This window comes from Grampus griseus (genome assembly GCF_964374135.1).
Source record: "Grampus griseus genome assembly, chromosome: X".
Classification (NCBI taxonomy): domain Eukaryota; kingdom Metazoa; phylum Chordata; class Mammalia; order Artiodactyla; family Delphinidae; genus Grampus; species Grampus griseus.
The window spans coordinates 114,893,235-114,920,212 of NC_138999.1; the positions used below are offsets into that span (position 1 = coordinate 114,893,235).

The window sequence follows — 26,978 nt, forward strand, 5'->3', positions numbered from 1 at the left end:
GGATTCCAAATACCATGTTTCATTAAATCTTAGCACTGATTTTAAGATTTACCACTATTTTTTGTACTGCTAAGAAAGAAGACGCTGTCAGTTATTGTTGTAAGTTGCTGTTGATTGTAATATGTCAGTTTCAGGGGTATTAAAATGTGAATGTACATCTTAGAACAATAAAATGTAGTACTATATATTCAATGACTTTTCTATCCCTAAGGCTCTGTGATATTAAAAAAAGACACAGTTGATAAGTGTGCAAATGTATTTTCTCTGTTGTGAGTTCAATTTTGCAGTGAATTTTTTTTTTTACTAAAATAGTTTAATTTAAAAAAAAAATGAGGAAGTCTCGAGAGGGAAAGTTGTCCAACAAGTAAATTTTTTGTGGGAATATTTTTTGTGGGCCCTAAGCAAAGGAGAAATTAACCTGATTTATGGTGTGTCCAGACTAAATGGCTTACGTTAAAATGAAATTCTTCTTAGAATTTTATTTTATTTATTTTTCATTATTATTATTTTAAAAATATTTATTTATTTATTTATTTGGTTGTGTCGGGTTTTAGTTGCAGCAGGCAGGCTCCTTAGTTGCAGCATGCATGTGGGATCTAGTTCCTGGTCCAGGGATCGAACCCAGGCCCCCTGCATTGGGAGTGTAGAGTCTTAACCACTGCACCACCAGGCAAGTCCCTCTTCTTAGGATTTTAAATCTTGCAGAAAACTTTTGAGTTATGAATTATTATCTCCATGTACATTTGAGAACAATGAGGGGCAGAGGGATTAAGTGACTTGCCCAGGATCATACAGGTCTTCAATTTGAACACAGGCCTTTAATTCTGTGCAGAACTGAGAGTCTTATTTGGGAAAACTTTTAACTGACTTGGATCCTCTAATATGGGCTTCCTATTATTTCTTCAGAAGTTTTGCATGCAAACAATTCATTTTGCCAGTTATGGGATTTTTCCTCAGTTAGGGTCAAGGTTCAGAAAGCTATAAGTTTCAGTCTTAATCTTGGAAGTCACTTGATTAGTAGCTTGATTAGGCTATCTGTTTAGTATGTCAAAGGTACAAATTACTTTATAGCAATTTGTTATTTGTAAGAAACTGACTTTTTGAGTGAGCTTGTTGAAGAAAAATGCAGAAAATATTGGAGTAGTTTCTTAAAGTGTCTCGTCTAAGAAGAGGTCAGTAGCTTTTGGTCTGACACTTTTCTCTGTATGTATTTAGTTAATGGCTTTAAGGTATGCTTTTTTCTCCAGAACAGTTGAAGTTAAATGTAAACGTACCACTTTGATGTTGACACTAGATAGTCTAAAGCTTATCTTCTGTAAATCTATCTATTTATATAAAGAAAGTGAAGTGATTTATGCCTTTCTCCTGCTTATTGAACTAAGACCATAGACGTGGATGGAGAAAAGAATTTGTTCAGTTTAAATTGGCAGGAATGGGGATGTGTACTGTCCATGGTATAAGGAAACACTAACAGAACTAGAGTCAAAAGTGTACTTTCTAACTCTTGCCTGTGGATTTTCACTGTGATGTAGTCCTTGTCGGACAACTTAGGTTTTATGTAAGCACCCTGATTAGTAGAACATGAAGGTACTGGTCAGGTTTGGCCCCATGAAACCACAACTTCTATTTTTAAAAAAAATTAAGGAGGGAGTTTCCTGGTGGCGCAGTGGTTAAGGATCCACCTGCCAATGCAGGAGACGTGGGTTCGAGCCCTGGTCTGGAAAGATCCCACATGCCGTGGAGCAACTAAGCCCATGGGCCACAACTACCGAGCCTGTGCTCTAGAGCCCGCGAGCCACAACTACTAAGCCTGCGTGCCACAACTACTGAAGCCCGTGTGCCTAGAGCCCGTGCTCTGCAACAAGAGAAGCCACACAATGAGAGGCCCGTGCACCACAACGAAGAGTAGCCCCTGCTCACCACAACTAGAGAAAGCCCGCGCACAGCAACGAAGACCCAACACAGCCATAAATAAATAAATAAATAAACAAATTTTTTAAAATTAAGGAAATTGATTAATTCACTCAGCAAACATATTACCACCTGTTGTATGCAAGGTACTATCTTTTAGGCCATGAAGAGTGGTTCTATAGAACATGTTTATCAGATCCTAGTCCCAAACCAGACATGGAATGAAAAACAAGAAGACAGGTTGCAATAACTTCTGAAGGTTTGAAAACAGTGTACTTGAAAATACCAGATATTAAATATCAGCACTAACACTTCAATCTTTTCTGGTACCCTGTTGTACTAAATGATATCTTTGATGTGTGTAGAGCAATGCTGACCAACAGAACTTTCTGTGATGATGGAAATGTTCTGTGTCTGTGTTGTCTAGTACGGAGCCACTAGCCACATGTGACTGTGAGGCTGTGAAATATATCTCATGCAACAGAGGCTCTGGGTTTTTTTTTGGGGCCACACTGCGCGGCATGTTGAATCTTAGTTTCCTGACCAGGGATTGAACCCGTGCCCTCTGCAGTGGAAGCGGATTCGTAACCACTGGACCCCCAGGGAAGTCCCTGAATTTTTAGTTTTATTTAATTTTAAATAATGTGGTTAGTGGTTATTATATTGGATAGTGCAGGATTAGATGATCTATAAGGGCCCTGCTTCATCAGCATCATTTTTAAAACTGATAATAGCTTCTTTTTCCTTTAAAGCAACATTTTAAGTTTAAAATAACAGGTAAATAAATTGACTTATTACCTGGGCATATATCCTTCCAGACTTATTATTTTCTGCATATATTTTTAGAAAATTGGATATCTGCCGTTTTTCATCTGAGGTGCAGTCTACCTCTAAAAGTTCATGATTCTAATATTCTCACTTTTGTTGATATTTGATCAGGGTACAGGAGACCAGTTAAAGGACACAGAGGATGGTTGAAATTATGACGTGAAGAGAAAATATGATTGAGTGTGGTGGACTTGGGACCTAGCTGGATGTAGAAGGAACAGTTGTTTCCCCATAACTCCATTCTAGGGTCCTAAAGAATGATCTGAAGTTCACTGCAAAAAGGAAGGCACATATCGCTAAGCCACTAAGTGCTAAGGCTGGACTTCCTACGTCAGTAATACTCCTAGTCTCACCCTCTTGGGAGCCCAGTTTTGGTGATTAACCTCTCTGCATTCTCTTCTTATGGTCTCAACCTGTTTGTTCCAAGCCGTTCTTTTGCAGCCCACTCATTAACGTGTTTTCACACAGCTTTCTCTCCTCTTTTCCTATACCAAGCTTCAGTTCCTGTTGCTACCTGGAGGTTTGCAAAATTTTTAGGGATAGACAAATAAGAAAGTTCCTTCCTATTTCCTTTCTCTTTTTTTTTACGTAGACTCGAGAAAAGGTAGATAAAATGGAAACACAGACACGGAGGGTATGTATTTGGTAGACCCAAAGAGCTTCTCTGGGGATTTTATGTAGTTGACAGTGACATTCTGAGTTAAGGACATATCGGGCTCTCCCATGCCAGTCTCATCATCTCCTTAAAGATGAAGCACATAAGAGTCACTCAGTAATGAAATGCAGCAGGGATACCGTGGGAAGCTTGTCATAGACAGGAAGGGAGGGAGCAAGGGAAAATCCTCTGGTGGGGTAATTGATTCATGGGTGCCATTTGTATGCAATTTGGGCACTTATACCTGTATTCTAGCACAGTGGACTGTAACATTTTTCTTAACTGAATCTTCTGTATTACCCTTCATTTAAAAGGTGGCTGTGTTTCCAGAAAAAGGAACCTCGAAGCTAAAACCCTTGGGGCGAACGGAAATATGGAGTTTTAGATCTAGTGCAGCAGCAGTGTCTTGCGTGCTTGGAGTTCTCTTGTCTCTTACCCTATCACCATCGCCTTTGGATCACAGGGTTTTTTCCATACTTTTCAGTTCTCAGATCTTTACTCCTTTTCTCTGTAAAAAAGGGTCAATTGAAGTCGACTGTAATACCAAATTTATACAGAAGATGTCGCTATTTAACTTGATTTACTGTGTAAATCGTTTACTACTGTGATTCGCTCTCATTGAAAGCTTCAGGTTTCATACAGTTGTTTCTTTTTGTTTTTTTTTTTTTGCTATTAATTCTCTGTCTTTGAAACTCTAGGTTTTAAGTTAGTTAGAATAAGAGGTGTCCGAAATTTCCTTAAGATGAGAAGTAATATGCAAGAGTTTTTTGATACTGGTAGTCATACTTACGTATCTTACGTTTAGTTTGCAACACTGTATACTGTTGGCCCATTTGTGATTTTCAAAAATAACACTCCATAAAATACGGACACATATATAGAAGTGTATGACAAAATTAGAAGTACAGGCGCACCACGTTTTATTGCGCTTCACGTTTTTTTAAGTAATTTTTTTTAATATTTATTTTTTGGCTGTGTCAGGTCTTAGTTGTGGCATGCAGGATCTTTCACACTGCATGGGCTCTGTAGTTGTGGCACACGGGCTTAGTTGCCCTGCGGCATGTGGGAACTTAGCTCCCCAACCAGGGATCGAACTAGGTGTCCTCTGCATGGCAAGATGGATTCTTAACCACTGGACCACCAGGGGAGTCCCTATTGCACTTCACTTTATTGTGCTTTGCAGATACTGCATTTTTTATAAATTGAAGGTTTGTGGCAGTTTTGGGTCAAGCAAGTCTATTGATGCCATTTTTCCAGCAGCACTTGCTCTCTTTATGTCTCTGTGTCACATTTTGGTAATTCTCACAATAGGTCAAACTTTTTCATTATTATTATATTTGTTATGGTGATCTGTGATTAGTGATCTTTGATGTTACCATTACAAAAAGATTAAGACTCACTGAGGGCTCACATGATGGTTAGCATTTTTTTTGTTTTTTGGTTTTTTTTGTTTTTGCGGTACGCGGGCCTCTCACTGTTGTGGCCTCTCCCGTTGCGGAGCACAGGCGCCGGGCGCACAGGCTCAGCGGCCATGGCTTACGGGCCCAACAGCTCCGCGGCATGTGGGATCTTCCCGGACCGGGGCACGAACCCGTGTCCCCTGCATCGGCAGGCGGACTCTCAACCACTGCGCCACCAGGGAAGCCCGATGGTTAGCATTTTTATTTTTTATCTATTTATTTATTTATTTGGGGTGGGGTGGGGTTTTACCATAGTTTCATGTTTTATTTTTAAAGAAACTGCTGAAATGTTTTCCAGAGTGGCTGTACCATTCTACATTCACATAAACAAAGTATAAGTGATCCAGTTTCTCTGCATCCTCCACAGTATTTGACGTCACTATTTTATTTTATTTTTAAATTAATTTTTATTGGAGTATAGTTGATTTACAATGTTGCGTTAGTTTTTGCTGTACAACAAAGAGAATCAGTCCTACATATACATATATCCACTCTTTTTTAGATTCTTTTCCCATATAGGCTATTACAGAATATTGAGTAGAGTTCTTTGTGCCATACAGTACGTCCTTATTAGTTATCTATTTTATATATAGTAGTGTGTGTATGTCAATCCCAATCTCCCAATTTATCCCCGCCCCTTTCCCCCTGGTAACCATGTTTGTTTTCTACATCTGTAACTCTATTTCTGTTTTGTAAGTAGGTTCGTTTGAACCATTTTTTTAGATTACACATATAAACAATAGCACTTTTTAGCAATAAAGTATTTTTAAATTAAGGTATTGTACATTGTTTTTTTAGACATAATGCTGTTGCACACTTAATAGACTACAGTACAGTGCAAACATAACTTTTATGTCCACTGGGAAACCAAAAAATTCCTGTGACTTGCTGTATTGTGACACTCACTTTATTGTGATGATCTGCAACCAAACCCGAAATATCTGAGGTATGCCTATATATAAAAGTAGAAAGTCTTCTTATCCCTTCTCACTACTCAGAGGTAGTTGCAGTTAGAAACTTTTTAAAAATGCTGAACAGAAATGGTTCCGTAGGCAACACATTGCTCTGTAACTTGGTGTTTTTAGTTACCATTGTTCATGTCAGTGTGTATAGATTATCAGATTCTTTTTTTTTTTTTTTTTTTTTTTTTTTGCGATACGCGGGCCTCTCATTGCCGTGGCGCCTCCCGCCGCGGAGCACAGGCTCCGGACACGCAGGCTTAGCGGCCACGGCTCACGGGCCCAGCCGCTCCACCGCACGCAGGATCCTCCCAGAGTGGGGCACGAACCCACGTCCCCTGCATCGGCAGGCGGACTCCCAACCACTGCGCCATCAGGGAAGCCCTATCAGATTCTTTTTAATAGCTCCACAGTATTACATTGTGTGGATGAACTTAATTTAAATAGCTCCCTGTTAATAAACATGCTGGTTGTCTCCAATTTTTGTTTTTTATAACAGTTGATACAGTGAACATCCTTGTATGTACCTTTGCACACTTGTGTTTTTGTAGCTTTGATTCCTGGAAGTGGGATTGCTGGGGCAAATGGCATGCGTGTTTACAATTTTAATAGGTATGGCTATATATTTTTCAAAGGACAGTGTACTGATTTATACTCTCACCACCAACAAGGGTGCTTGTTTCCTGTCACTCTTGCCAAAATATATATCATCAGACTTAAGTTTTGCCAGTGTGAATGAGTGAACAGTAGAATCATGTTGTTTATTTGTTTCTCAGATATCATTTTATATGTTATGACATTCTTTTCTGTGAATTACCTACTCGTGTTCATTCTCCATTTCTCTATTGGATTCTTATTGTTGGAGCCCAGTGTATACTAGAAATACTCGTTACAGATCTTTTCTTTCAGTTTAGGTTCATGTCATGCCTAAGTTTTTACCTTTCTGAGAATGTGAAAATATTCTACGTTTTCTTCTGGTTTGCTTATGGCTTTATTTTTTACGTTTAGATTTTAATCCATCTGGAATTTATTTTTGTGTATGCTGTGAGGTAGGGATCATACTTTATTTTTTTCCCAAATGGATTACTAGTTGATGAAACACCATTTATTGAATAATTCATCTTTTTCCTACTGACTTGAAATACCATCTTTATCATATACTAAATCCTCATATATTTCTGGGTCTGTTTCTGGGCTCTATTCTGTTCCTTGATCTCTTTGTCTGTTACTGTGCTGGTACAGCACCATTGTAATTGCCACAGCTTTGGTATGGTTTGCTCTCTAGTAGGGCAAGTCTAAGCTGTTTCATTCACCTGCTCTTTCACTCCAGTTTTCTGTCTTGAATCCAGCACAGCAAATTATGATCATTATCACCACCAACTACAGTGGGTGTGGAGCATTCCCTTTTGAAACTCTTTTAAGGGTTTCTACTAGATTCTGTGATAGCATAAAACTGGGAGCCTAAGAGGTATGCTTTAAAGGACTACTGATCAGACCCGATTTCCCAGACTGTGCTGAAGATGACCTGGGCCTGAGCTAGACTTTTGAGGGAAATATCTTTGGAGTCAAGTGTGATATAGACGAGACCCTACAACTTGATTGACTCATGGGAATGGTCCAGGGCCAGAACCAGACACCTGTCATGCTAATAACTTCTTTCGTGGTTCAGAAATTACTGAGACTGAAGATGGGTGGCCTCTGTAATACTGCCCACACAAAAATGGGTGTACCCCATTTTTAGGACTCTTTGAAGCATCAAATCAGTAATGACCAATTAGAACTTCTTAATTTTTACTAATCTCTAGTTGAAAGTTACCTAGTCATTCATTTCTAGAGACATAATTCTTACAGTTTGTATCATTTAGACTATCATAATGCTATGACATTAGATAGCTAACTTCTTAAATCTTCTAGTTCGCGTTTGATAATTTGAAATGTGTGTGTATACATGGAAAGATATACATATATATTTATCTTTTTTTTTTTAACTAGAATGACCAGTCAACAGGTGACATAAAAGTAATTGGTGGAGATGATCTCTCAACTTTAACTGGAAAGGTATGTATCTTGAAGGGGAAGAAAAAAACATTCCATACCAAGTCAATTAGTAACACTGTGCTTTCGATCCATCACCAAGAGACAGTTTAGATAGTTATTTATGCACTCAAACAAGGGTTATTTAACCCTTGGAAACAACCTAAGTTAGATATCTTTCTCTAGGTCATATAGCAAAGAGGCAGCAAAATCCAACATTAAACGTCAAGTCTATGTTGCCAAGTACTGCTGGTATGCTTCTCTGGGAATCTAATTTGGGATCCTTCAAAGGAATATATGGGGGAAAAGACAGTCTTCTTTTTAAAAATAGACAGCACATAGTTTCTTAAAAGATAGAGAAACAGTATAGTGTAGTGACTGAAAGTGTGGGTTCTAGAGCTGGAGAGCTTTGATTCAAAGCCTGGCTCAGTACCTCGTAGCTATGTGATCTTGGGCAGGTTATTTAACCTCTCGTCTCCCATATGATGCTACTGGCAGTCATCTCAGTGAGTTAAGAGGATTGAGTGATATAATGCATGTAGAGCTCTTAAAACAGTTTCTGGTAGTTAGAACACTTAGTATGTTATAACATACTGTTATTTTAAGGAATCCCAAAAAAGAGTTTAAAATACATCAAAATTCTTCCAGCATAGACATTTCGCTGAGATAATAGAGCTATTAAAATACCTGAATATTTACAATATTATTCTTCAGATACACTGAAATGATTTTTGAGTAACCAATGATAAATGATGGAATGCTTTTTTTTTGCAGCTGCCAGTTACTTTTTTGCTTATAGACACAGTGCCAGATATAAAGGCATAATCTCATAAAAGCTTCACAAGAATCCTCTTGAGGTAGATATTATCATCCCCATTTTACAGATCAGGAGACTAAGACTCAGCAAGGTTGAAAGACTTGTCCAAAGTCACACTGCCAGTTAAGTGGTAGAGCTTGAATTTAAATGCAGGTCTATCTGGCTCCAAAGCTCTTTTCTTCCTCTGGTTTTTAGATTTTAATGTTTATAGCTTACTTCACTGAGTATCTGTAAGGCGACTTTAACATGCAACACTTGTGTCAAATTCTATGGTCCCATATCAGGGTCGTGCCAAACTAATGTTGTCTTCCTCAACATCTTTTGAAAACTTCAAAGGAGAAATTATAATCTGTTGACTCTTTTCCCTTCCTGCCAGACCTATCCTCCTTCCCTTTCAGCGTGCTTTGCCCATATTTAGAAGTCATTTGAAGCCCTTACTCCTATAATCAGTTTTTAGTGCTGGAAGGGACCTAGCCTTCAAAGCTCTCTGTGATTCCATTTGACCTTGCCTTTCCCACCTAATGGCTCTGTCCCACTACATAGCTCTGTGATCTTAAAAGGTCTCTGCTTCTAAAATAACTTTCTTTTCATGATAGTCACAGTAAGCACATTTATTGTGGGAAAAAAACAAGATGCAGAAGTTGGGTGAAGTTGTTTCTTGGTGGTGAGATTATGGATTATTTAGACGTTCTATTTCAGTTTATCTCTGGCGGATACTGTGTGTGTGCAGATACATATATATATGAATAGTTTTCCCCTTTTTTCCAGTTATGGTTGAGAATATGGGCTTTGGACCCTGAAAACCCCTCTTCAAATCTATTCTCTACCACTTGACTATTTTTATGACTTTAGGCAAGTCATTTGACCTCTGAACCTCATATTTTTCATTTATTAAGTAAGGATGTAGCTATTTGATGTAAAATAAGCTCTCGGTAATGGTAGCAATTCTCATTCTTTTATTTTTTAAACATTAATGACATCATACTCTGGATACTATAATTTTGTGTGGCAAATATTTAATCTCTCAGCCTCATAGTAGTAAAAGTCTTTGATTATGATTTAGACAAGGTTTTGCAGCTACTTAGTATTATAGGCAAGACTAGAATCCAGTTTCTTTGTCTCATAATTCAGTGCTCTTTTCAAACTATAATTCCATCCCATGGTGCAAATTGCTGCATCAGTGAGCCAAAGTCACTGATGGGAAAATGTCCTTCAGATGTGCTAGCTGGGTTAGAGAAAATGCTGAGAAAGAACCACATGGTAGGTAGTGAAACAATTATTTGGTCCATTAATTGATTACAGTTGGCCCTTGAACAACATGGGTTTGACCTATGTGGGTCCACTTATATCCAAATTTTTTTCAATAAATCCTTACTACACGATCTGTGGCTGGTTGTATCTGTGAATACGGAGGAACTGTGGATATGGAGGGCTGAGTGTAAAGTTATATGTGGATTTTCAACTGTGTGGAGGGTCAGTATCCCTAGTCCCCTTGTTGTTCAAGCATCAACTGTATATTCAATTTTCCTAAAGATTTAGGTTACAATATCTTTTGAAAAGAGAGAAATTAGTTGTGATATGAGGAAAGGAGTAAATTGCGTATGAACTATGGTAGTAATATAATGTACATTATAAAATGCATGCAGTTATAAAATTATAGATTACATAAGGTGAGGTTTAAAAAAAGTTCTTTTCTTTCAACCCAGTGGATCTTGTGTGCCCTACCTTGATAACCACTGACTTAGAAGAGTATATAGAACATTAAAATTCTGATGCTTGTAGGTATGTGATAGAGAAATGAGAACTACAAATAAGCAATATAACATGAATCTTCTTGTGACAATGATTATAACCAGTATGTGAAATGCTGCCTCATTCCCAGGAATAGATATAGGACTCTTCTCTACCTCGGAGGTAATTGTTAGATGGTATTTTCTCTAAGCGTTCTAACAGCTATAAAATTCTGAGAGGTAGAAATTGGGGTAAGGGTTTATGGTGGGAGGAAGCATTGGTATCTTTTAGTTTAGTCCAAGAATATGAACACATCCAGAAAATGCAGATCAATTTCAACCTACTGAGAAAATGCATTTTGAATTGGATTCCATATGGTAAGTTAAATGCATGATTTTGGAGTTATTGTACAAATTATAGTTTTGAATGTTAGAGTTGGAATACACATATTAGTTGAAGTCCCTCATTTTCCACATGGGAAACTGAGGCCCAGAGAAATTTCGTGACTTTCCCAAGATTAGACCTCCGTTTAAGTAATGAAAACTCTTAAAAAATGAACATATGGGTCAAATTTTATTTTTAAAAATTCCATTGCAGTGAAAATTTTATATTAAAGAGTTCCAAATCCCAACAGATGGCCCATTTGTTTAAATCAGAGTTCGATATAGTAAAGTAGCTTAAAGCAAGAATTTGGATAAATCCTTAGAGTTTGTTATGATGTGACTTGAATTATAATTGGAAACACTGTCTGATTCATTGTACTGATTTTCATTTCTCTTTTTCTTCCAGAATGTCTTGATTGTTGAAGTAAGTTTTACATACTTTTAATATAGTGTTTATGATTTTCTAACTTGGTATGCACAGTCCTAAAGGTAACCCAGGGAAAGAAATTCCTTTTCGTCAGTTTTAATGGTGGGCTTGTGTTATAAGGGAGTGAGATTGTTTTTTTTCTAAGAAATATTTAGTAATTTACTTTTACCGGATAGTGGAAACATTTTGGCATATTTCTTACCCCTCTCTTTTTGGCTTGAAATTTTTTTGTTCCTTTTAAAGTTACACATATCATTCCCATCCATGCTTTTTATGCTTCTATTGCATATATATAACCATATACAAAATATATTTTTTGATAATTTATATAGTGCTACACTGTATATATTCTCTCTTGCAGCTTGTTATTCTCACTTAAAATTGGTTTTGAGGTTATTCATGTTGAAACATATAGAGTTAGTTGACCTTAAAATCCTTCATAGCATTTCAGTGTACAAATCAACCTATTTATTGCCCTACAAATAGGGAGTTTGCTTCCAATTTTTCTTACTACAACAGGGCTGCTAAGAGCATCCTTTTGCGTTGTCCTGTGTGCATGTGTGTGAGTTCCCTCTGGATACAGGCACTTAGAAGTGGAATGACTGGGTTTTCGAATTTGTACGTTTTCAATTTTACTATTGTTGCCAAATTACTCATCAAAGTACTTTATATTCCCACCGGTAGAATGAGTTCTTACTCTTTTATGTAAAATGGTGTAAGGCTTAAGAGCAACAGTAACCCCTGATTCATTTTTTGTTGTTACCAAGGTTTTTAGGACCTTTAGCTCGTAGATTAAAAAATAAACAAATAACACTCTTTTCACAGGGTTTGTGTACATGAGTATCCCTGGGAACTGGTTGCTTTTTTTAAAATACAGATTCACTAATTCCACTTCAGATTGCTTCATTTTGTCTGCAGTAATGCCGCCTAACAAATTACCACAGACTAAGCCGCTTAAAACAACACACACTGATTATCTCAGTTTTCAGGTGTCAGGACTCGAATACAGGGTAGCCGGGTCCTCTGCCCCAGCTCTCATCAGGCTGAATCAAGGCTGGGGTTCCTATCTCACCTGTGACTCATGGTACTCTTCCAAATTCATTCAGGTTGTTGGCAGAACTGAGTTCCTGTGGTTGCAGGACTGAGGGCCCCATTTTCTTGCTAGGCTGTCCTCATGTCCTAGCACATGGCCCTCTCATATGACAGCTGACTTCTTCAAAACCAGCAGAATCTCTCTCCAGGCTGCTACAGCTGTCTTGTGTAACACAACCTACTGACAACCCCATCATTTCGCAAGTCCCACTCACACTCAGGGAGTGGGGGATGATTCTGAGTGTGTACACCAGGGGGCAGGAGTCCTGGGGGCCAACAGAATTCTGTCTACCACAGCCCAGAAATCTGCATTTTTCACAAATCCCCAGCCCTGATGTTTCTGATGACTTACAGCCCCACTTTGTGAACGCTGCTTTATACCATCTGTAGAGAATATTTTCATTGAAGAGCATTAGGGTTATGGTTTAAGAAATGTTTTCCCAATTAGAGATAGGTTTGTTTTGAATAATGTCTTACTTTTGACTAAATAGCTAAGATTCACTTTCATGTAAAGTAATTCTATATGGTAAAACTTTAATACTTTGGATACTTTTAAGATGGTATAAAGCAGTGTTTCTTGGTGTGGTCTCTTAACCACCTGCATCCGAGAGTTGGAGCATCCTGATCTTGAGTTTATAAAAAAAAATCTAATATCTTTTATAATGAAGGGCAGCACCACAACTCTCTAATAAAATATGTGTGTACATACTTGCATATATATACTTAAATTAGCTGTCATTGATCTCTTGGTGCCTATAAAATCCAGCCCTGAGGACTGGCATTCCTACTGCTTGCTGAGAGCCAGATGACTTACAGATTCCAGAATATCTCAGTATGAATTGTGAGAATCACTGCACCGAAAAAAAAATGGCATTATTCCAGTTATACATGGGATTTTGTTTTTTTGTGTTTATATGATGACTGAATTTAAAGGTACGATAGTTTTATTTACCATTTAAATGTCTTTTCTTTTTTTAAAGGATATAATTGACACTGGCAAAACAATGCAGACCTTGCTTTCCTTGGTCAAGCAGCATAATCCAAAGATGGTCAAGGTTGCAAGGTATGTAAATAACATTTTGACATAGGATACTTTCTTCATTTGAAAAAAGATTAATTGCTTCTTTGTAAGGGTAAATTTTCTTATCTCCAAAAAGTAATATAATCTCAAGTAAGACTCAGTAAGTGTCCTTTGTAAATAATTTGTCGTGTGTTAAAGCCTTTCAGTGCAGTCACCTTATTGCCCAATGTTATTACTCTTTGGTTTTTCCCCAATCTAATAATGATATCAAAGTTGTCCTGGGTAGCATGGCAGAGGATTTGGGGCCTCTTTGCAAAACTGAGACCAAGGATCCCAAAGACGGGTTAGGAGGTGGTAGGAAGGAGTGGGCCCTGGAGATCCTGAGCTCCTGGAATTGAGTGATGTAATGGTCCTGTGTGATGCATCTTGTTTTGTAGCCACGTTGAAAATGTACAATATCTGCTTCCTTTCTTCTAAGCCAGCCTCACTTCCTGGTCCTACCTGTGCTGTTTGGCTTATTAGTTCTACCTGTGTTTATCCCTAATTATAGTTTCACTCGCCAACAACTCAGAGGTAGACCATTATTCCCACTTCACAGATGGGGATACCAAAGCATAGGGAATTATCCAGAGGCACAGAGCTGGATCACTATAGAGGTAAAATTTGAACCCAGGCAACCTGGCTCAGAGTTCATGCCTTACTATTTTTTTTGTCAGGTGACGTCCCTGGATGTTTTGGGGTTTTTTTTCCTTTTTTTTTTTAAATTTTTGACCAATCTGCAATTTTATGTAGGGGTCAGATAGTGATCTAACTTTTATTTCCTAAACGATTAACTGGTTTTTATAAACCCCTTTTAAAGGATCAAAGTATTTGTCGAACATCTTTGAATCAGAGTAAGCCTTCTACTGAGTCGTGTGTCAGCAGTTTGTCCTTTGGGGCTTTTCTGATAGCTGGTGCCAGTGTATCATCAGTGAGTTTTTACTTTAAATGGATTTGGGACAGGCATGATGAGAGTGTAGAAATGATGCATTCTAGGGCACTAAGCAGTTTCCTGCAGACCAGTCAGTGCATTTGCTCATTTCTCTACATGCTTTCAGGGTTTTAAATGTCAACCTACTGTGGCATATACTCCTCCAGGTATTCTTGTGTGCCTCTTTCCTGGAGTATGCTGTGAAACTGAGATAGACTGCCTCATGAGAGAGATACTTCCTGTAGCTGGAGGTGTGAGGGTCATTAGTGATGGGGCTGTGGCCCAAGTGGGTTGTTTCTCAACCTTCTTTTCCTAATCTCTTCCTTGCCATTAAATTTAATATCACAGATATATTGTGTATCTATTTATGCAATGTATGTGTATCTGTGCTTTATACCTAAAAAGATTAAGTACAAAGCAGGGTTAAGAATGACTAGAAAGCTTTTTAACTTAAAAGTTAAATTAAAAATTAAAAAACCATTAACTGACAGGCATGTCAAGTGCTGCAGCCACTTTGGAAAACAGTTTGGCAGTTTCTTAAGAAACTAAACCTGTAACTGCCATACAACTCCAGCAGCTGCACTCTGGGCATTTCTCCCAGAGAAATGAGAACTTACATCCGCTCAAAAACCCGTGTGTGAATGTTCATGGCAGCTTCATTTGCAATAGCCCCAAACTGGAAAGAGCCAAAATGTCCTTTGGTAGGTGACTGGTTAAACAAACTGTGGTCCACCCTACCATGGAATCCTACTCAGCACTAAAAAGGAACAAACTGCTGATGCACACGACCTGGAGGAACTCAACGGAACTGTGCCAATCTCAAAAGGGCAAATACTGTATGATCCCATTTATACAACCTTTTTTTTTTTTTTTTTTTTTGCGGTGCACGGGCCTCTCACCGCTGTGGCCTCTCCCGTTGCAGAGCACAGGCTCCAGATGCGCAGGCTCAGCGGCCATGGCTCACGGGCCCAGCCGCTCTGCGGCATGTGGGATCTTCCCGGACCAGGGCACGAACCCGTGTCCCCTGCATCGACAGGCAGACTCTCAACCACTGCGCCACCAGGGAAGCCCCTATACAACCTTCTTAAAGTGACAGAATGATAGAAATGGAGAACAGATTAGTGGTTGCCAGGGGTTAGGGCGTGGTGGGTGGCTGTGACTATAAATAAAGAGGTAGCAAGAGAAAGCCATGTGTGATGGAAAGTTCTGTATCCTGATTGTGGTGGTGGTTACACGAATCCACACGTGTGATACGATTGCGTAGAATTACACACACATAAGTATGAGCACAGAAAGCTGATGACATTTGGATAAGGTCAGTCCACCAATGTCCATGTCCTGGTTGTGGTAATCTACTACAGTTATGTGACATGTTCACTGGAGGAAACTGGAGAGAGGGCACACAGGCGCTCCCTGTGCTTTTTTCTTGGCTACTTCCTATGAATCTGCAATTATTTCAAAATAATTCATTGAGATCTATAGGAATATGAGGTGCTGAGTTCCCCTGAACTCTTAGTACAGCTTGCACTGAGTTTAATGATACCTTTTTTGGATTGTTCCTGAATGAGTTCAGGTAGATGGAAGGGGTTTTGCTGTGATTGGTTTGTTATTTTCTTTCTAAATGGAACCCGAGTCTAAGTGTGTCCTCTAATTACTGGAAGGAGAATCTCAAGGGACTTGCCTGGACTACGATCCCTTGGAGGATAAGGCTTAGGCCAGTGCTTCTCAACTTTGGCTGCACATTGGTATCATCTGAGAGTTTAAAAAACAAAACATAACCTACATCTGTGTCCCATCCCCAGCGATTCTGATGTAATTGGTGAGGGGTATGGCCTGGGTATCTGAGTTTTATATAGTTTTTTGATGTTCCCACATGATTCCAATGTGCAGCGAAGGTTGAGAATCACTTTAGGTCCTTTCCAGTCCTTTTAATATACTTATCTAGGAAGTTATGAAATCTTGTTTTATTGGGACTGCCCTTATCATATGTAAAGGCTTTCAGAGCACCATTACAGATTTTTTAATGGCTGAAAAATTTCAGCAGGCAGCACTTGGATTATGAAATTAGCTTTCGTTAGAGTTGACACATCCTACCTGCAGTTTCTGCTCTCAAAAACAAATACTAGCTCCTTTAGCATGCTACTTCTTTTTTAAGCTAACATTCCTCTTTGTAAGCTATTTACTAGAAGTCTTGAAAGGTGATGCTCACCTCTCCCACACCATTTGTGGCTTAGGGATTGTTTTCCAGGGATTTTGGACTGAAAGCCTTTACTTGTCATCTTTGCTCGTTGGCATTCCCCACCCGTTCATCCTCCCCAAGTAGCTGCCCTTTGATGGGCATGTGGGTAGTCAGGGGGCAGCTCTCAGAACAGTCCATCGTGTTCCAGGTGAAGATCAGTCGAGGGCCTCATCTATAGTGTGAACTCATTGCTGCCCCTGCCCAGGGAGCCCTGTGATTTAGCTCTCTCCATTTCAGAGTGTTTCTTTGGGTTTGTTAAAACTGACCATAGTATTCTAAACTGCAGATGAAACCGTGTTGCAAACCATGAATATTCTCTTTTGTAATGCCCTGCAGTGTCTCCGTGTGTCACATGTCACATTTTATAATTAACAGCTTGCTGGTGAAAAGGACCCCGCGAAGTGTTGGATATAGACCAGACTGTAAGTGAAATACTTTGTCAATCATTTAACCAGCTTTAACCCAACAAGTTTTATATGAAATGGTTTAGAGTCACTTTAGAGAATGTTTGCACGTATTAGATTTGAAAGTGATGTTTTCTGTATCTAAATGATGTGATTCTTTTTAGTTGTTGGATTTGAAATTCCAGACAAGTTTGTTGTAGGATATGCCCTTGACTATAATGAATACTTCAGGGATTTGAATGTAAGTAATGCTTCTTTTCCTCATTCTCATTTTTCAGAACCCATATAAAAATTTATAAGAGGGAAGAATTGTTTTCTCTTTCCAGCACCTCATAATTTGAACAGACTGATGGTTCCCATTAGTCACATAAAGCTGTAGTCAAGTACAGACGTCCTTAAAGCTGTAACTTGGCCAGGCTAGGGTAACACATCTTGCTGGCTAAACAGTTGAACAGGTTTAATATACAGTAACTGTCCCATTATTATTTCAGATGATAGATGTGATCATAAGTAAGCGAGAAATGAACTAGTTTAAGTCTTTTAATTCACTCTCCTTCAAATACCCACCACCTCCTCTGGAAGCAGGAGTGCCGAGAACGCGTTTGTGAACGCGAGTGAGGAAGATGAGGAAGGCCGTTTGTTTTGTAAAAACCCCTGCAGCAGAATACTGTTCATAGAAGACATGCCAAGTACTGTTCTCGCCTTTCACTTCACAGTATACTTTTCTAATGTGAATCTCTGGATTTTTATTTTATAGCATGTTTGTGTCATTAGCGAAACTGGAAAAGCAAAATACAAAGCCTAAGATGAGAGTTCAAGTTGAGTTTGGAAACATCTGGAGTCCCCTTGAAGTCACCAGGAAAATTATCAGATGTTCTAGTTCTGTGGCCAGCTGCTTAGTAGAGCTTATTGCATGTATCTTCTAAGAATTTTATCCGTTCTGTATTTTAGAAAGGTCAGTTGCTGCATTCCCTAACTCTTTATTTGCACTATGAGCCTATAGAGTATCAGTTCCCTTTGGATGGATTGTTGTTTGATTTGTGAATGAAAAATCTCTTAAACCACACCACTAATGAATGAAAATATTGAAATTGTATCTGTAAGAAACATTGAAAGAGGAGAATATATTAGTTTTTTAATTGGTATTTTAATTTTTATATATTCAGGAAAGAACAGAAGTGATTGAATATTGTTAATTATACCACTGTGTGTTTAGAAAAGAAGCAGTCAGTTTCATATCAGTGACAGCATTTAGAGGTATTGTTATGTCGGATAAACCGTATGTCCTGGAGTTATTTTAGTAGGTTTCAGTAGTATTAACTGTATTTTCCCGCTTGTTCAGATTATTTCTGGAGAATCTTTGTCAACAGTTCCTTTTAAATACAGGTCAATACGTTCTAAAAACCTACCACTTTTTGAAGTCTTCAATGTAAAAATCCTTAAAATAAAGGCTGTCTCTTTAAAAGAAACTATGCATACCTGTTATTTCTCTACAAATTAACCTAGTGTAGTTTTCTGTTGGTTGCCTTTTCCTTGTCTGTTAAATTTCAGTAGCTAGTTTAATTGTAATCTTTACCAAGCAGAGCAAATAATGATTATCTGGTAGAATGGGTTGGTGGAGCTAGTGAGATTCTTACCTACTTCAGAGACCTCAGATTTTAGACACATGATATATAGTTTATTACATTTTCTGATGCTAAAATAACATGGCTCTCTCTTGGAATTCTGTTAAATTGCTTCCATTGCAACCTCACCTGCAGTTCAACAGTTTTTCAGACATACACTGTTACCTTCTTTGGGTAGAGAATACTCTATCGACTAAAGAACAACAACAAAACCTTTTGTTTTCTGGGAGCAGGCAGAAAAGTTTTAAGCCAAAACTCTTCATTGCTTCTCTGCTCCAGGTAAGGTATGAACTAGTAACCTTGCAGGCCATCCAGCTATATTTATGCCTTACAAAGTCTGCTGTAATTCCCAGCAGCAAAACAGGGAACTTTAAATGATACTAAATAATAATTTGCTATAGTCCTAGAACTTCCTAGTTTACAAAAAGTTTTCCCTTTTGTTATCTCATTTGATCTTGGTGCCCTCTGAGGCTGAGGTGGGCGTTACCCCGTGTGAGTGTAGCATCCAGGGTAACTCCGCTTCCTCTCCTCAGCACGCCACCTCACTGGGCTCTCCCGGGCCACCCTACTCACCACTGCACCCCGCCTCCGACTGCGGACCCTCCTCACCCTCTTCTCAGTTGCACTTACCACCTTCTCTTAGGTCGAACCGTATGAAATTACCATTTTTGTAGGTCAAAATAGTTGGCAGTTGGCAATTTTGAGTGGTATAATCTAATAACATGCAGTATAATTTACATTTGTATTTGTTGCTCACTGTTTGTCTTTTCTTTTCATGTCCTCTAGAATGTACGCTCCATATAAGGAGGGCAAGACTTGCTTCATTTCATTGTAGTATAGAGGGAAGGGAGGAGGGGCATGATAAGGGGAGGAGATTAAGAGGTTCAAGCTACTATGTATAAAATAAAGGAGGGCAAGAATTTTTATCTGTCTTGTTCACTGAGGTGTATACCTAGTGCCTCAAAGGTGGTAGCAGCTCAGATGATGGTTGTTGAATGAATGAATAGCTAAGAGTTCTGGGTTAGACTGTCCTGACCATTGCTTATTAGCTATGTGACACTGAGTTACTTAACTTTGGAACCTGTTTTCTCAACTGATTCATGGGGATAATGCTGTCTCCTTCACAGGCTTACTGTAAGGATTCATTATATGGGAGAGTACAGGTGCAACACGACAGCGGCCTGGGGCTTAGCAAGTGCTCCATAAACGTAAGTCGCTGCTGAGAAAAATGAATGTTTCGAGAAGATAGGTACATGGCTAGTAAGTGTCAGGGATTAAACCAAGATCGGTCTGATTGTTGGTACAATATCATGAAGAAGCTGAACTATTTCCCCTTCTGACTTGTGCAGACTCTTTAGTTTGTGGTTCTGTTTTAGCTGGTTGACAAACCCAGCAAGAAACCCAGGTAACAGCCAGGAAGGAAAGGCCTGCTGAAGCTCACACACTTTTAAGAATATTGTGCAGACAGACTTGACTTAACCTGCTTTTGGGGCATACAGTTCTAACAATTTTATTTCTTTAACCAATTTTCAACAGATCAGATATAGTCCGTTTATAAGGTAGGGGAGGGGAGATACTGACAGGAATAGCAGTAATTTGTAGGGTAGCAGTCTGTCAAGGTGGAGGAAAAGTATTCAAAAGAAAAAAGCTGTAGCCTTCTGGGGCCGTGTAGTCATTGTGGATTGGCGCAAATGGTCATAAATGTCACACTCCAGTAATCCCTCAGGGCTGCTCTTTCATTACAACCGCTTAAAATAGGGATGTTCATAAGAAAGGAAAATGAAATTTCATTTGCTTGATTTTAGGAGCTAGGACAACGTGGACCCTGTTTTAGGAGTATTACCACCCAGGGGAATGTTGATGCTTAAAGAAGAAGCACACCTTAGCAACCTGGAACATTCATGTGTCAAACCCTTCATATGTTCCCATTTTGTGAATGCTTAGAATATTGTATGTATTATACCTGTAAATATAGTTAGGTCCCCATTTTAATTCCATGTATAAAAGATTTATAGATAACCTGGGCTACTGCCTTAATTCTTTAGCTTGGAAAGTTAATCAATTAATGTCCTTCCCTGCATTTGAGATCCTAGAAATACACTGAGCATCCGCTCTGTGCTAGGTGCTGGGGAAGATGGGCAAGGTTCCTGATTTCGTGAAGATTTCATTCTAGTTGGGGAAAGGGACAGTAAACAAAATAATTTCCAATAGTGGCAGGTTGTAAAGGACCTAAAACAGCAATGTGCTGGGGACTGGAGGATGAGGGGTAGGTGTCATATGTTAGATAAGGCGGCCAGGGAAGCTCATGGTTGAGCTGCGATTGAATGGGAGAGAAACCAGCCGCATGAAGCACTGGAGTAGAAAGTTCTCATGGTAGGAACAGCAAATGCAAAAGGCACTGAGATGGTGACAAGCCATCTGAGATGTTGGAGGGAGAGAAGGAAGGCCAGAGTGTCAGCCAGCAAGGAAAGGGGCAGGCCCTGAGACTGGAGAGGAAGGCCTGGGCCAGACCCTGGACCACCTACCTGGTAGGCGGTGACCAGGAGGGTGGATTTTCTGCATTCCACAGACGGAAGGAACTTCAGGGTTTTTAAGTAGAGAGTGATAAGGTTTTATTTGCATTTTTAAAGGTACAAGAACCTCTAGGACCTGTTCTGAAAGTGGGTGCAGAGGATTCAGGAATAAAACTGGCAAAGCCAGTATAATACCTACTATTTAATAGGTTTAACATGTGTCCGATGCTGTGCTACAGTGCTTTATATACATTATTTTTATCTATTGTAAGCACATTTCACAGAAGAGACAATCTCAGAGGTTCAGTTGCCAAATTCGTGGAGGGAAGGCTGCCGTGGACAAATTGGTCATCATTTCTTCCTTGGATTATGGCAATAGCAGCTTCCATTCTTGTCCCCCTTCCCCCTGACCGACACACACACAGTCTCTCAACGCAGCAGCCTAAGTGATCCTAATTAAAATATTAGGTTGAGTCACTCTTGGGCTCAAATCCTTCTTGTGGCTCCCAGTTTCCGAGTAAAATCCAAACTCCTACAGGGGTGGATAATCTACTCTTCCCCACCTCGCTGCTCCAAGCACCTGGCTGCATCACAAGCATCCTTCACCAGAGTGCTCGGACACCGCTGCCGCCTACTTCCGCGCTCGCCCCTCTTGGTCAGCCCCTGCACTGCAGTTTGGGTCATCTTTTTTTCATTCTTGTGTGTGTGTTTTGTTTTTACTTTCTTTCTTTGCATGATGATCTTTAAAAAAATATAAATCGGATTACAGTTGACCCTTGAATAACATGATGTTGACCTGCACGGGCCACTTATACACAGATGTATTGAATATTACAATAAATACCCACAGCGCTACATGCTCTGCCGTGGGTTGAATCTGCGCACTTGGAACTAACAAGTTCTACACAGATTTTGGACTACTCCCCTGACCCCCGTGTTGTTCAAGGGTCAACTGTATATCACTTGCCTCCTTAACACTTGAAAACTCAAGCTGTCCTCAGGCCTGCAAGCCCATGTGTAAACTAGCCTCTGCCCGCTGGTCTAACTTCATTTATCCTCTGCCTCCTGTCTCAGTTCATTTCACACATGGTGTTCCTTCCGCCTATCACTCGGTTCCCCCAGATCAGCCTGTCTGGCTCACGTGTCACCTTGGTGAACACTTCCCTGCTCTCCCTAACAGCCTCAAAGTCACTCTCCATTACATTACCTCTGTTTTAATTTCCTTGTGGTCCTTAGCTCTGTCAGGTGGTCAGGCAGTCCCTAAATGGCAACTACTGCCACAGCTGCTAGGTTGGACTTGCAACTCTGCCATCAATTCAGGTGCAGAGGAAACAAAGCCCAAGGCTGATGCAGAGTTTATTACTTAGCAGCGTAGGCAAGATCAGCATTATGTCCACTTGTTGCATCCCCAGTCCCGCAGGATGATACCAAAACAGGGAGGACAGATGACACAAGTGGTGGATTGCCCTGTCGTGGAGGAGTCGGCTCCATACTCCAACTAAGTGACTGTATAGCCTGCAGCTGTACCCTCAGTGGGGCGGCAAGGTTGGAAGTCCCACGCCTTTTGAAAACCAAGGAGGCGGACCAGAAACTGCCTCATGGCAGCCACCGCGAGATCGGGAGGTGGATGACCAATGGCCTCCCGACAGCTCCTCACGTGGCTGTTTACCATGTTCCTGGGAGGGTCACAGGGCGTTCGTCTGAGACTTGGGGCAGACTGCAGTTGACCTTGTCCTCATGGCCTATGTGGGGACGTCCATGGCAGAGCTGTTCCCTGACAAGCACCTGCCAAATGGAGCTTTTCCTTTATTTCTCTACTTATCAGCTGTCTCCCCTTAGTAGACCATCAGCTCCATGAGGGCAGGACTGGGACAGTCTCGTTCACTGCTATATCCCAGACACCTACGAGAATGCCTGGCAAATTACAGTGCTCGATAAGTATTTGTTGAATAAATGACAGAATGTTAAAAAGCAAATAAAATATTTAAAAATTGTATCTGAATTACCTAGAATGAGAAGCAAGACCTATTTTCAGGTTGAACAAAACAAACAAAAAACCCCAAAACCCTATTTATTATTAATCATTAATTGAATTATCACCATATGCAATGGAACCATACTAAGCACTTCTGAATCCTTATGATAACCCCTATGAGGTGAAGTGGATTTTTTTAATCATCCGAATTTTACATATGAAGAAATGCAAGCCTGGAGAGGTTGCATAATTTGCCCAGGATCACACAGCTAGAAGTGGCAGATGAGGAATTCGAACCCAGGCAATCTTATTCCAGAACCTGGCTCTTAGTTCTTTGGCACTTAACCTTGGCGCCCACCTCTTATGTGGAAACTAATACACCGGTAGCATAGAGGAAAATATTAAGCTCATTGAAGGTAATAATTCCAAATGACTTGTACATTAAAGAGCTTTTTCGAGGTCATAACTGATCTTTAAGAATGTAAACTGACTTCCTCTGGCACTGGGAAGCATTTTCAAAGATGATTACAGAGTTCCTCTAATGTGATCTTCAAGTTTTTCTGCCGGCTTATTTTATGATCCTGTGGGCAGCTTCAGACAAAATAACTTTCTGGCATGAAGGGTTGTGTGTGCTCTTTGCCATTTTTAAATGTGAATTTTATAGATACTTCACTTGAAAGAGTAATGATTTTTTAATTGTTTTTTCATTATTATTTGTAACTTCAAGCATTACCGATAAAAACTGCCAAATTAAGTTTCAAGTTTTCTCTTTATACAGCATGAGTGTGCTTCATAATGAGCTTCCCCGTTATGATTCATGACTGAAGTGACTTTCAAACTTGGTAGCTTTTCAGTAGAACTTATTTTCCTAACATTTTTTTTTCTTTCATTATGACAGTATTTGAGAGCTTTGAACATAAATCTCAGGTTCATTTATATTGCACATGTTTCCCCCAGAACATTTGCCATGCATCTTCCCATTAGCCCCACCCCTTTTCAAGCACTTTCCTATTTCCTGGCACCATAGGACATTACGGATTCACCTTGGGTTTGCCCTGCCCCGCTCTGGAATCAGCCATTACTTCAAGGATTCCTTTATTGGACAATGGTGTTAGAAACAAAGATCTGAGTGCTAGGTGTGCTTATGACTGTTGGTGTGTCTTTGCTTCTAGGTCCTCCCAGTGGACAGAGCTAGGAAATATAAGCATGCATACTAACCCGTGTACACACACATCTATATCTACTTCTGTATCTGGGCTAGAATGAATCCTGTGGTATGGATGAGAGTGGAGACATCCGTATGTTTATTTCCATAAGGCTATTGTCTCCATTCTCATCCCCACCACAGGAATCCCCTAGCCTTCCCCTTTTCCTTATTCTTAAACATTTTTTCTTTGACAGTGAGAATGTGGCTTGATTCACTAGTTTGTTTGACCCTAGTATCATAAAGTAGTTACATATGTCTGTAACAGATTTATTAACTAGAGTCCAGTATTTGTGGACAGATCTTTGTCGTAAGCCTTACAGTAGCCAATCAAAATGCTGTTTTCCAAAATTACTTTGTGTTATTCACCTGTAAAGCAATTTGATTCATTTGTTAGTGTTTATATTTCATGTAGGCCCCTGGCTCCCATATCCTAGTTGTAATTACTTATTATGGCGAAACATAATGAGAGTCAGAGCTATACAAAAAAGTCTGCTCAGAGAGAGATTGTTCCCTCCTCATTCCTGCTGTCCTGTCCCCGTTACCCCTACTTTCCACTGCTTTTCCCTCCCACCCTGTGAGGGTCATCCTCCTTGTTGTTAATGGCAGTTGCATGTTTACCGAGCGCTTACTACATGTAGGCACTTTTCACGCATTGCTTCATTCCCCCTGAGGTAGTAGGTACTCTTATTCCCCCCATTTTCTTAGATGAGGGAGCTGAGCCCCCAGAGAGTGGAAGGAACTTGTCCAAGGTGACTTATCTGGAACATAACCAGTATGAAACAGGGATCTGTCTGACACCAGGGCTGGTGTCCAGACCACCCCTTCCTTCCTTCCTTCCTTCCTTCCTTCCTTCCTTCCTTCCTTCCTTCCTTCCTGCCTCCCTCCCTCCCTCCCTCCCTCCTTCCCTCCCTCCCTTCCTTCCTCCCTCCCTCCCTCCCTGCCACACAGCTTGTGAGATCTTACCTCCCTGACCAGGGATCGAACCTGCACCCCCTGCACTGGAAGTGTGGAGTCTTAATCACTGGACCACCAGGGAGGTCTCCAAACCACCCCTTTCTTAAAATTGTCTGGTCCCTCCTCAGTGTGGGTCTTCCTGAAGCTCATCACTTCCGAAGTCGCCTTTCTGAAGACATTCCGTTAATGATTGCAACCCTTGCTCTAGTTGGTCAGGTGTGGTTAAACAAGGTCCACAAGGGGCCACCTGGCCTTTGGTTGGAACTTAGGGGAAGATGCTGCCTTCAGTTGAATCTGCCCTCCCCTTTTTCAAAATGTGTTTACATACGTTACTTGTAAATTTGGAGACACAACAATTTCTTTAAAAGGTCACTAAGCCTTCATAGATAACAACTGTCTGGGGTCACATAGGTTAAAGGAGCAACCACATTCCGCATTGTTGCTGTTCAACTCAGTACAGTAAGTCCCCTACATACAAATAAGTTCTGTTCCAAGAGCACGTTCGTAAGTCCAATTTGTTCCCAAGTCCAACAGAGTTAGCCTAGGTACCCAACTAACACAATCGGCTATATGGTACTGTACTGTAATAGGTTTATAATGCTTTTCATGCAAATAATACATAAAAAACAAACAAAAAATTTAAAAAACATTTTAAATCTTACAGTACCTTGAAAAGTACAGTAGTTCAGTACAGCAGCTGGCGCCTCTTAGCAGTACCAGCTACATCACCGCTGCTTTTATCCTTGCTTCCAGACATCCTGGGCTTGAAATAAAGACACTGTACTACCGTACTCTATACAGTACTGTACAGTAAAGTACGCAAAATCACAACCACTTGTAGAGGATGCATGCGCGTGACAGTGTACACCAGACACGTGAAATAACTTACGTGATTGGACATGCGAATGCATGTTCGCATCTTTGAAAGTTTGCAACTTGAAGGTTCGTATGTAGGGGACTTAGTGTAGATTATTATGGGGCCTTCCTGTGTCTCAGGCTCTGTGCTAGGTGCTTTGGGGATAGAGGTGAATGCAAATTGTCCCCCCCCCCCCCCCCCCCCCCCGCCTTGAGGGGCTTAAAGTCTAGTAGAGGAGAGGGATCAAGTATACAAGCAATTCTAATGCAAGGCAAGTCTTTGTTCAGTGCTAGAAGAGGGGGCACACCTGATGTGAGGAAATTCAAAGAGGAAACTCAGAACGGGGAGGGGGAGGCAGGAGGGCATTCTGGGGGAAGCTTCAGGGAGAAGCGATATTTGAAATGGGGCTTGGGAGAATGAGAAAGCTTTGGACAGGTAGATATAGAGGAAAGAAGGCTGGGGGAAAAGGTGTCAGACAAAAGGTCTACTTGGGTAGAGGCGTAGGGAAAAAAATTGCAGGGGAGTGTGGGAAATGGTGAGTAGTCTATTTTGGTTGCAGCAGAGAGGAAGCCAGACTGGAGTCATCTTAATGGCTTTTGTATCAGTTAGCATGTTCTAGGCTTCCAGTCATATTGCCTAGATCAAACTGGCTTAAACAATAAGGTTTATTGGCTACATAACTGGGAAGTCCAGAGGTAGCTCAGGCCTGACCAGTTTGATCCACTGCTCCACTAGGATGCCAAGAACCCATGGGGTTTCCACTGGTCTACTCTGCTGTCCGTAGTGCCAGCTTCATCCTAAGTCCGGGCCTTCTTGTGGTCAGGAGAGGGGCTGCCAACAGTCATCTGAGTGCAGGCTTCCTCAAGAAAGGCTTTCTGTGCAACTCTCTTAAAAGCTGTGAAAAATCTCTCAAGTCT

The 26,978-nt window shown here is 40.2% G+C and overlaps 1 protein-coding gene across 1 annotated transcript in view; it reads left to right on the plus strand.

Moving 5' to 3' along the window:
* HPRT1 (hypoxanthine phosphoribosyltransferase 1) overlaps window positions 1–18,400 on the plus strand; it is a 32,094-nt gene extending 13,694 nt beyond the window's left edge. The window contains exons 4-9 of the mRNA XM_082681659.1: window positions 7,806–7,871; window positions 11,185–11,202; window positions 13,278–13,360; window positions 16,903–16,949; window positions 17,096–17,172; window positions 17,689–18,400. Of these exons, the coding sequence (XP_082537785.1) occupies window positions 7,806–7,871; window positions 11,185–11,202; window positions 13,278–13,360; window positions 16,903–16,949; window positions 17,096–17,172; window positions 17,689–17,736 (339 nt within the window). The 3' untranslated portion in view covers window positions 17,737–18,400. The remainder of the gene's footprint in view (window positions 1–7,805; window positions 7,872–11,184; window positions 11,203–13,277; window positions 13,361–16,902; window positions 16,950–17,095; window positions 17,173–17,688) is intronic.
* Window positions 18,401–26,978: the final 8,578 nt, after the last annotated feature.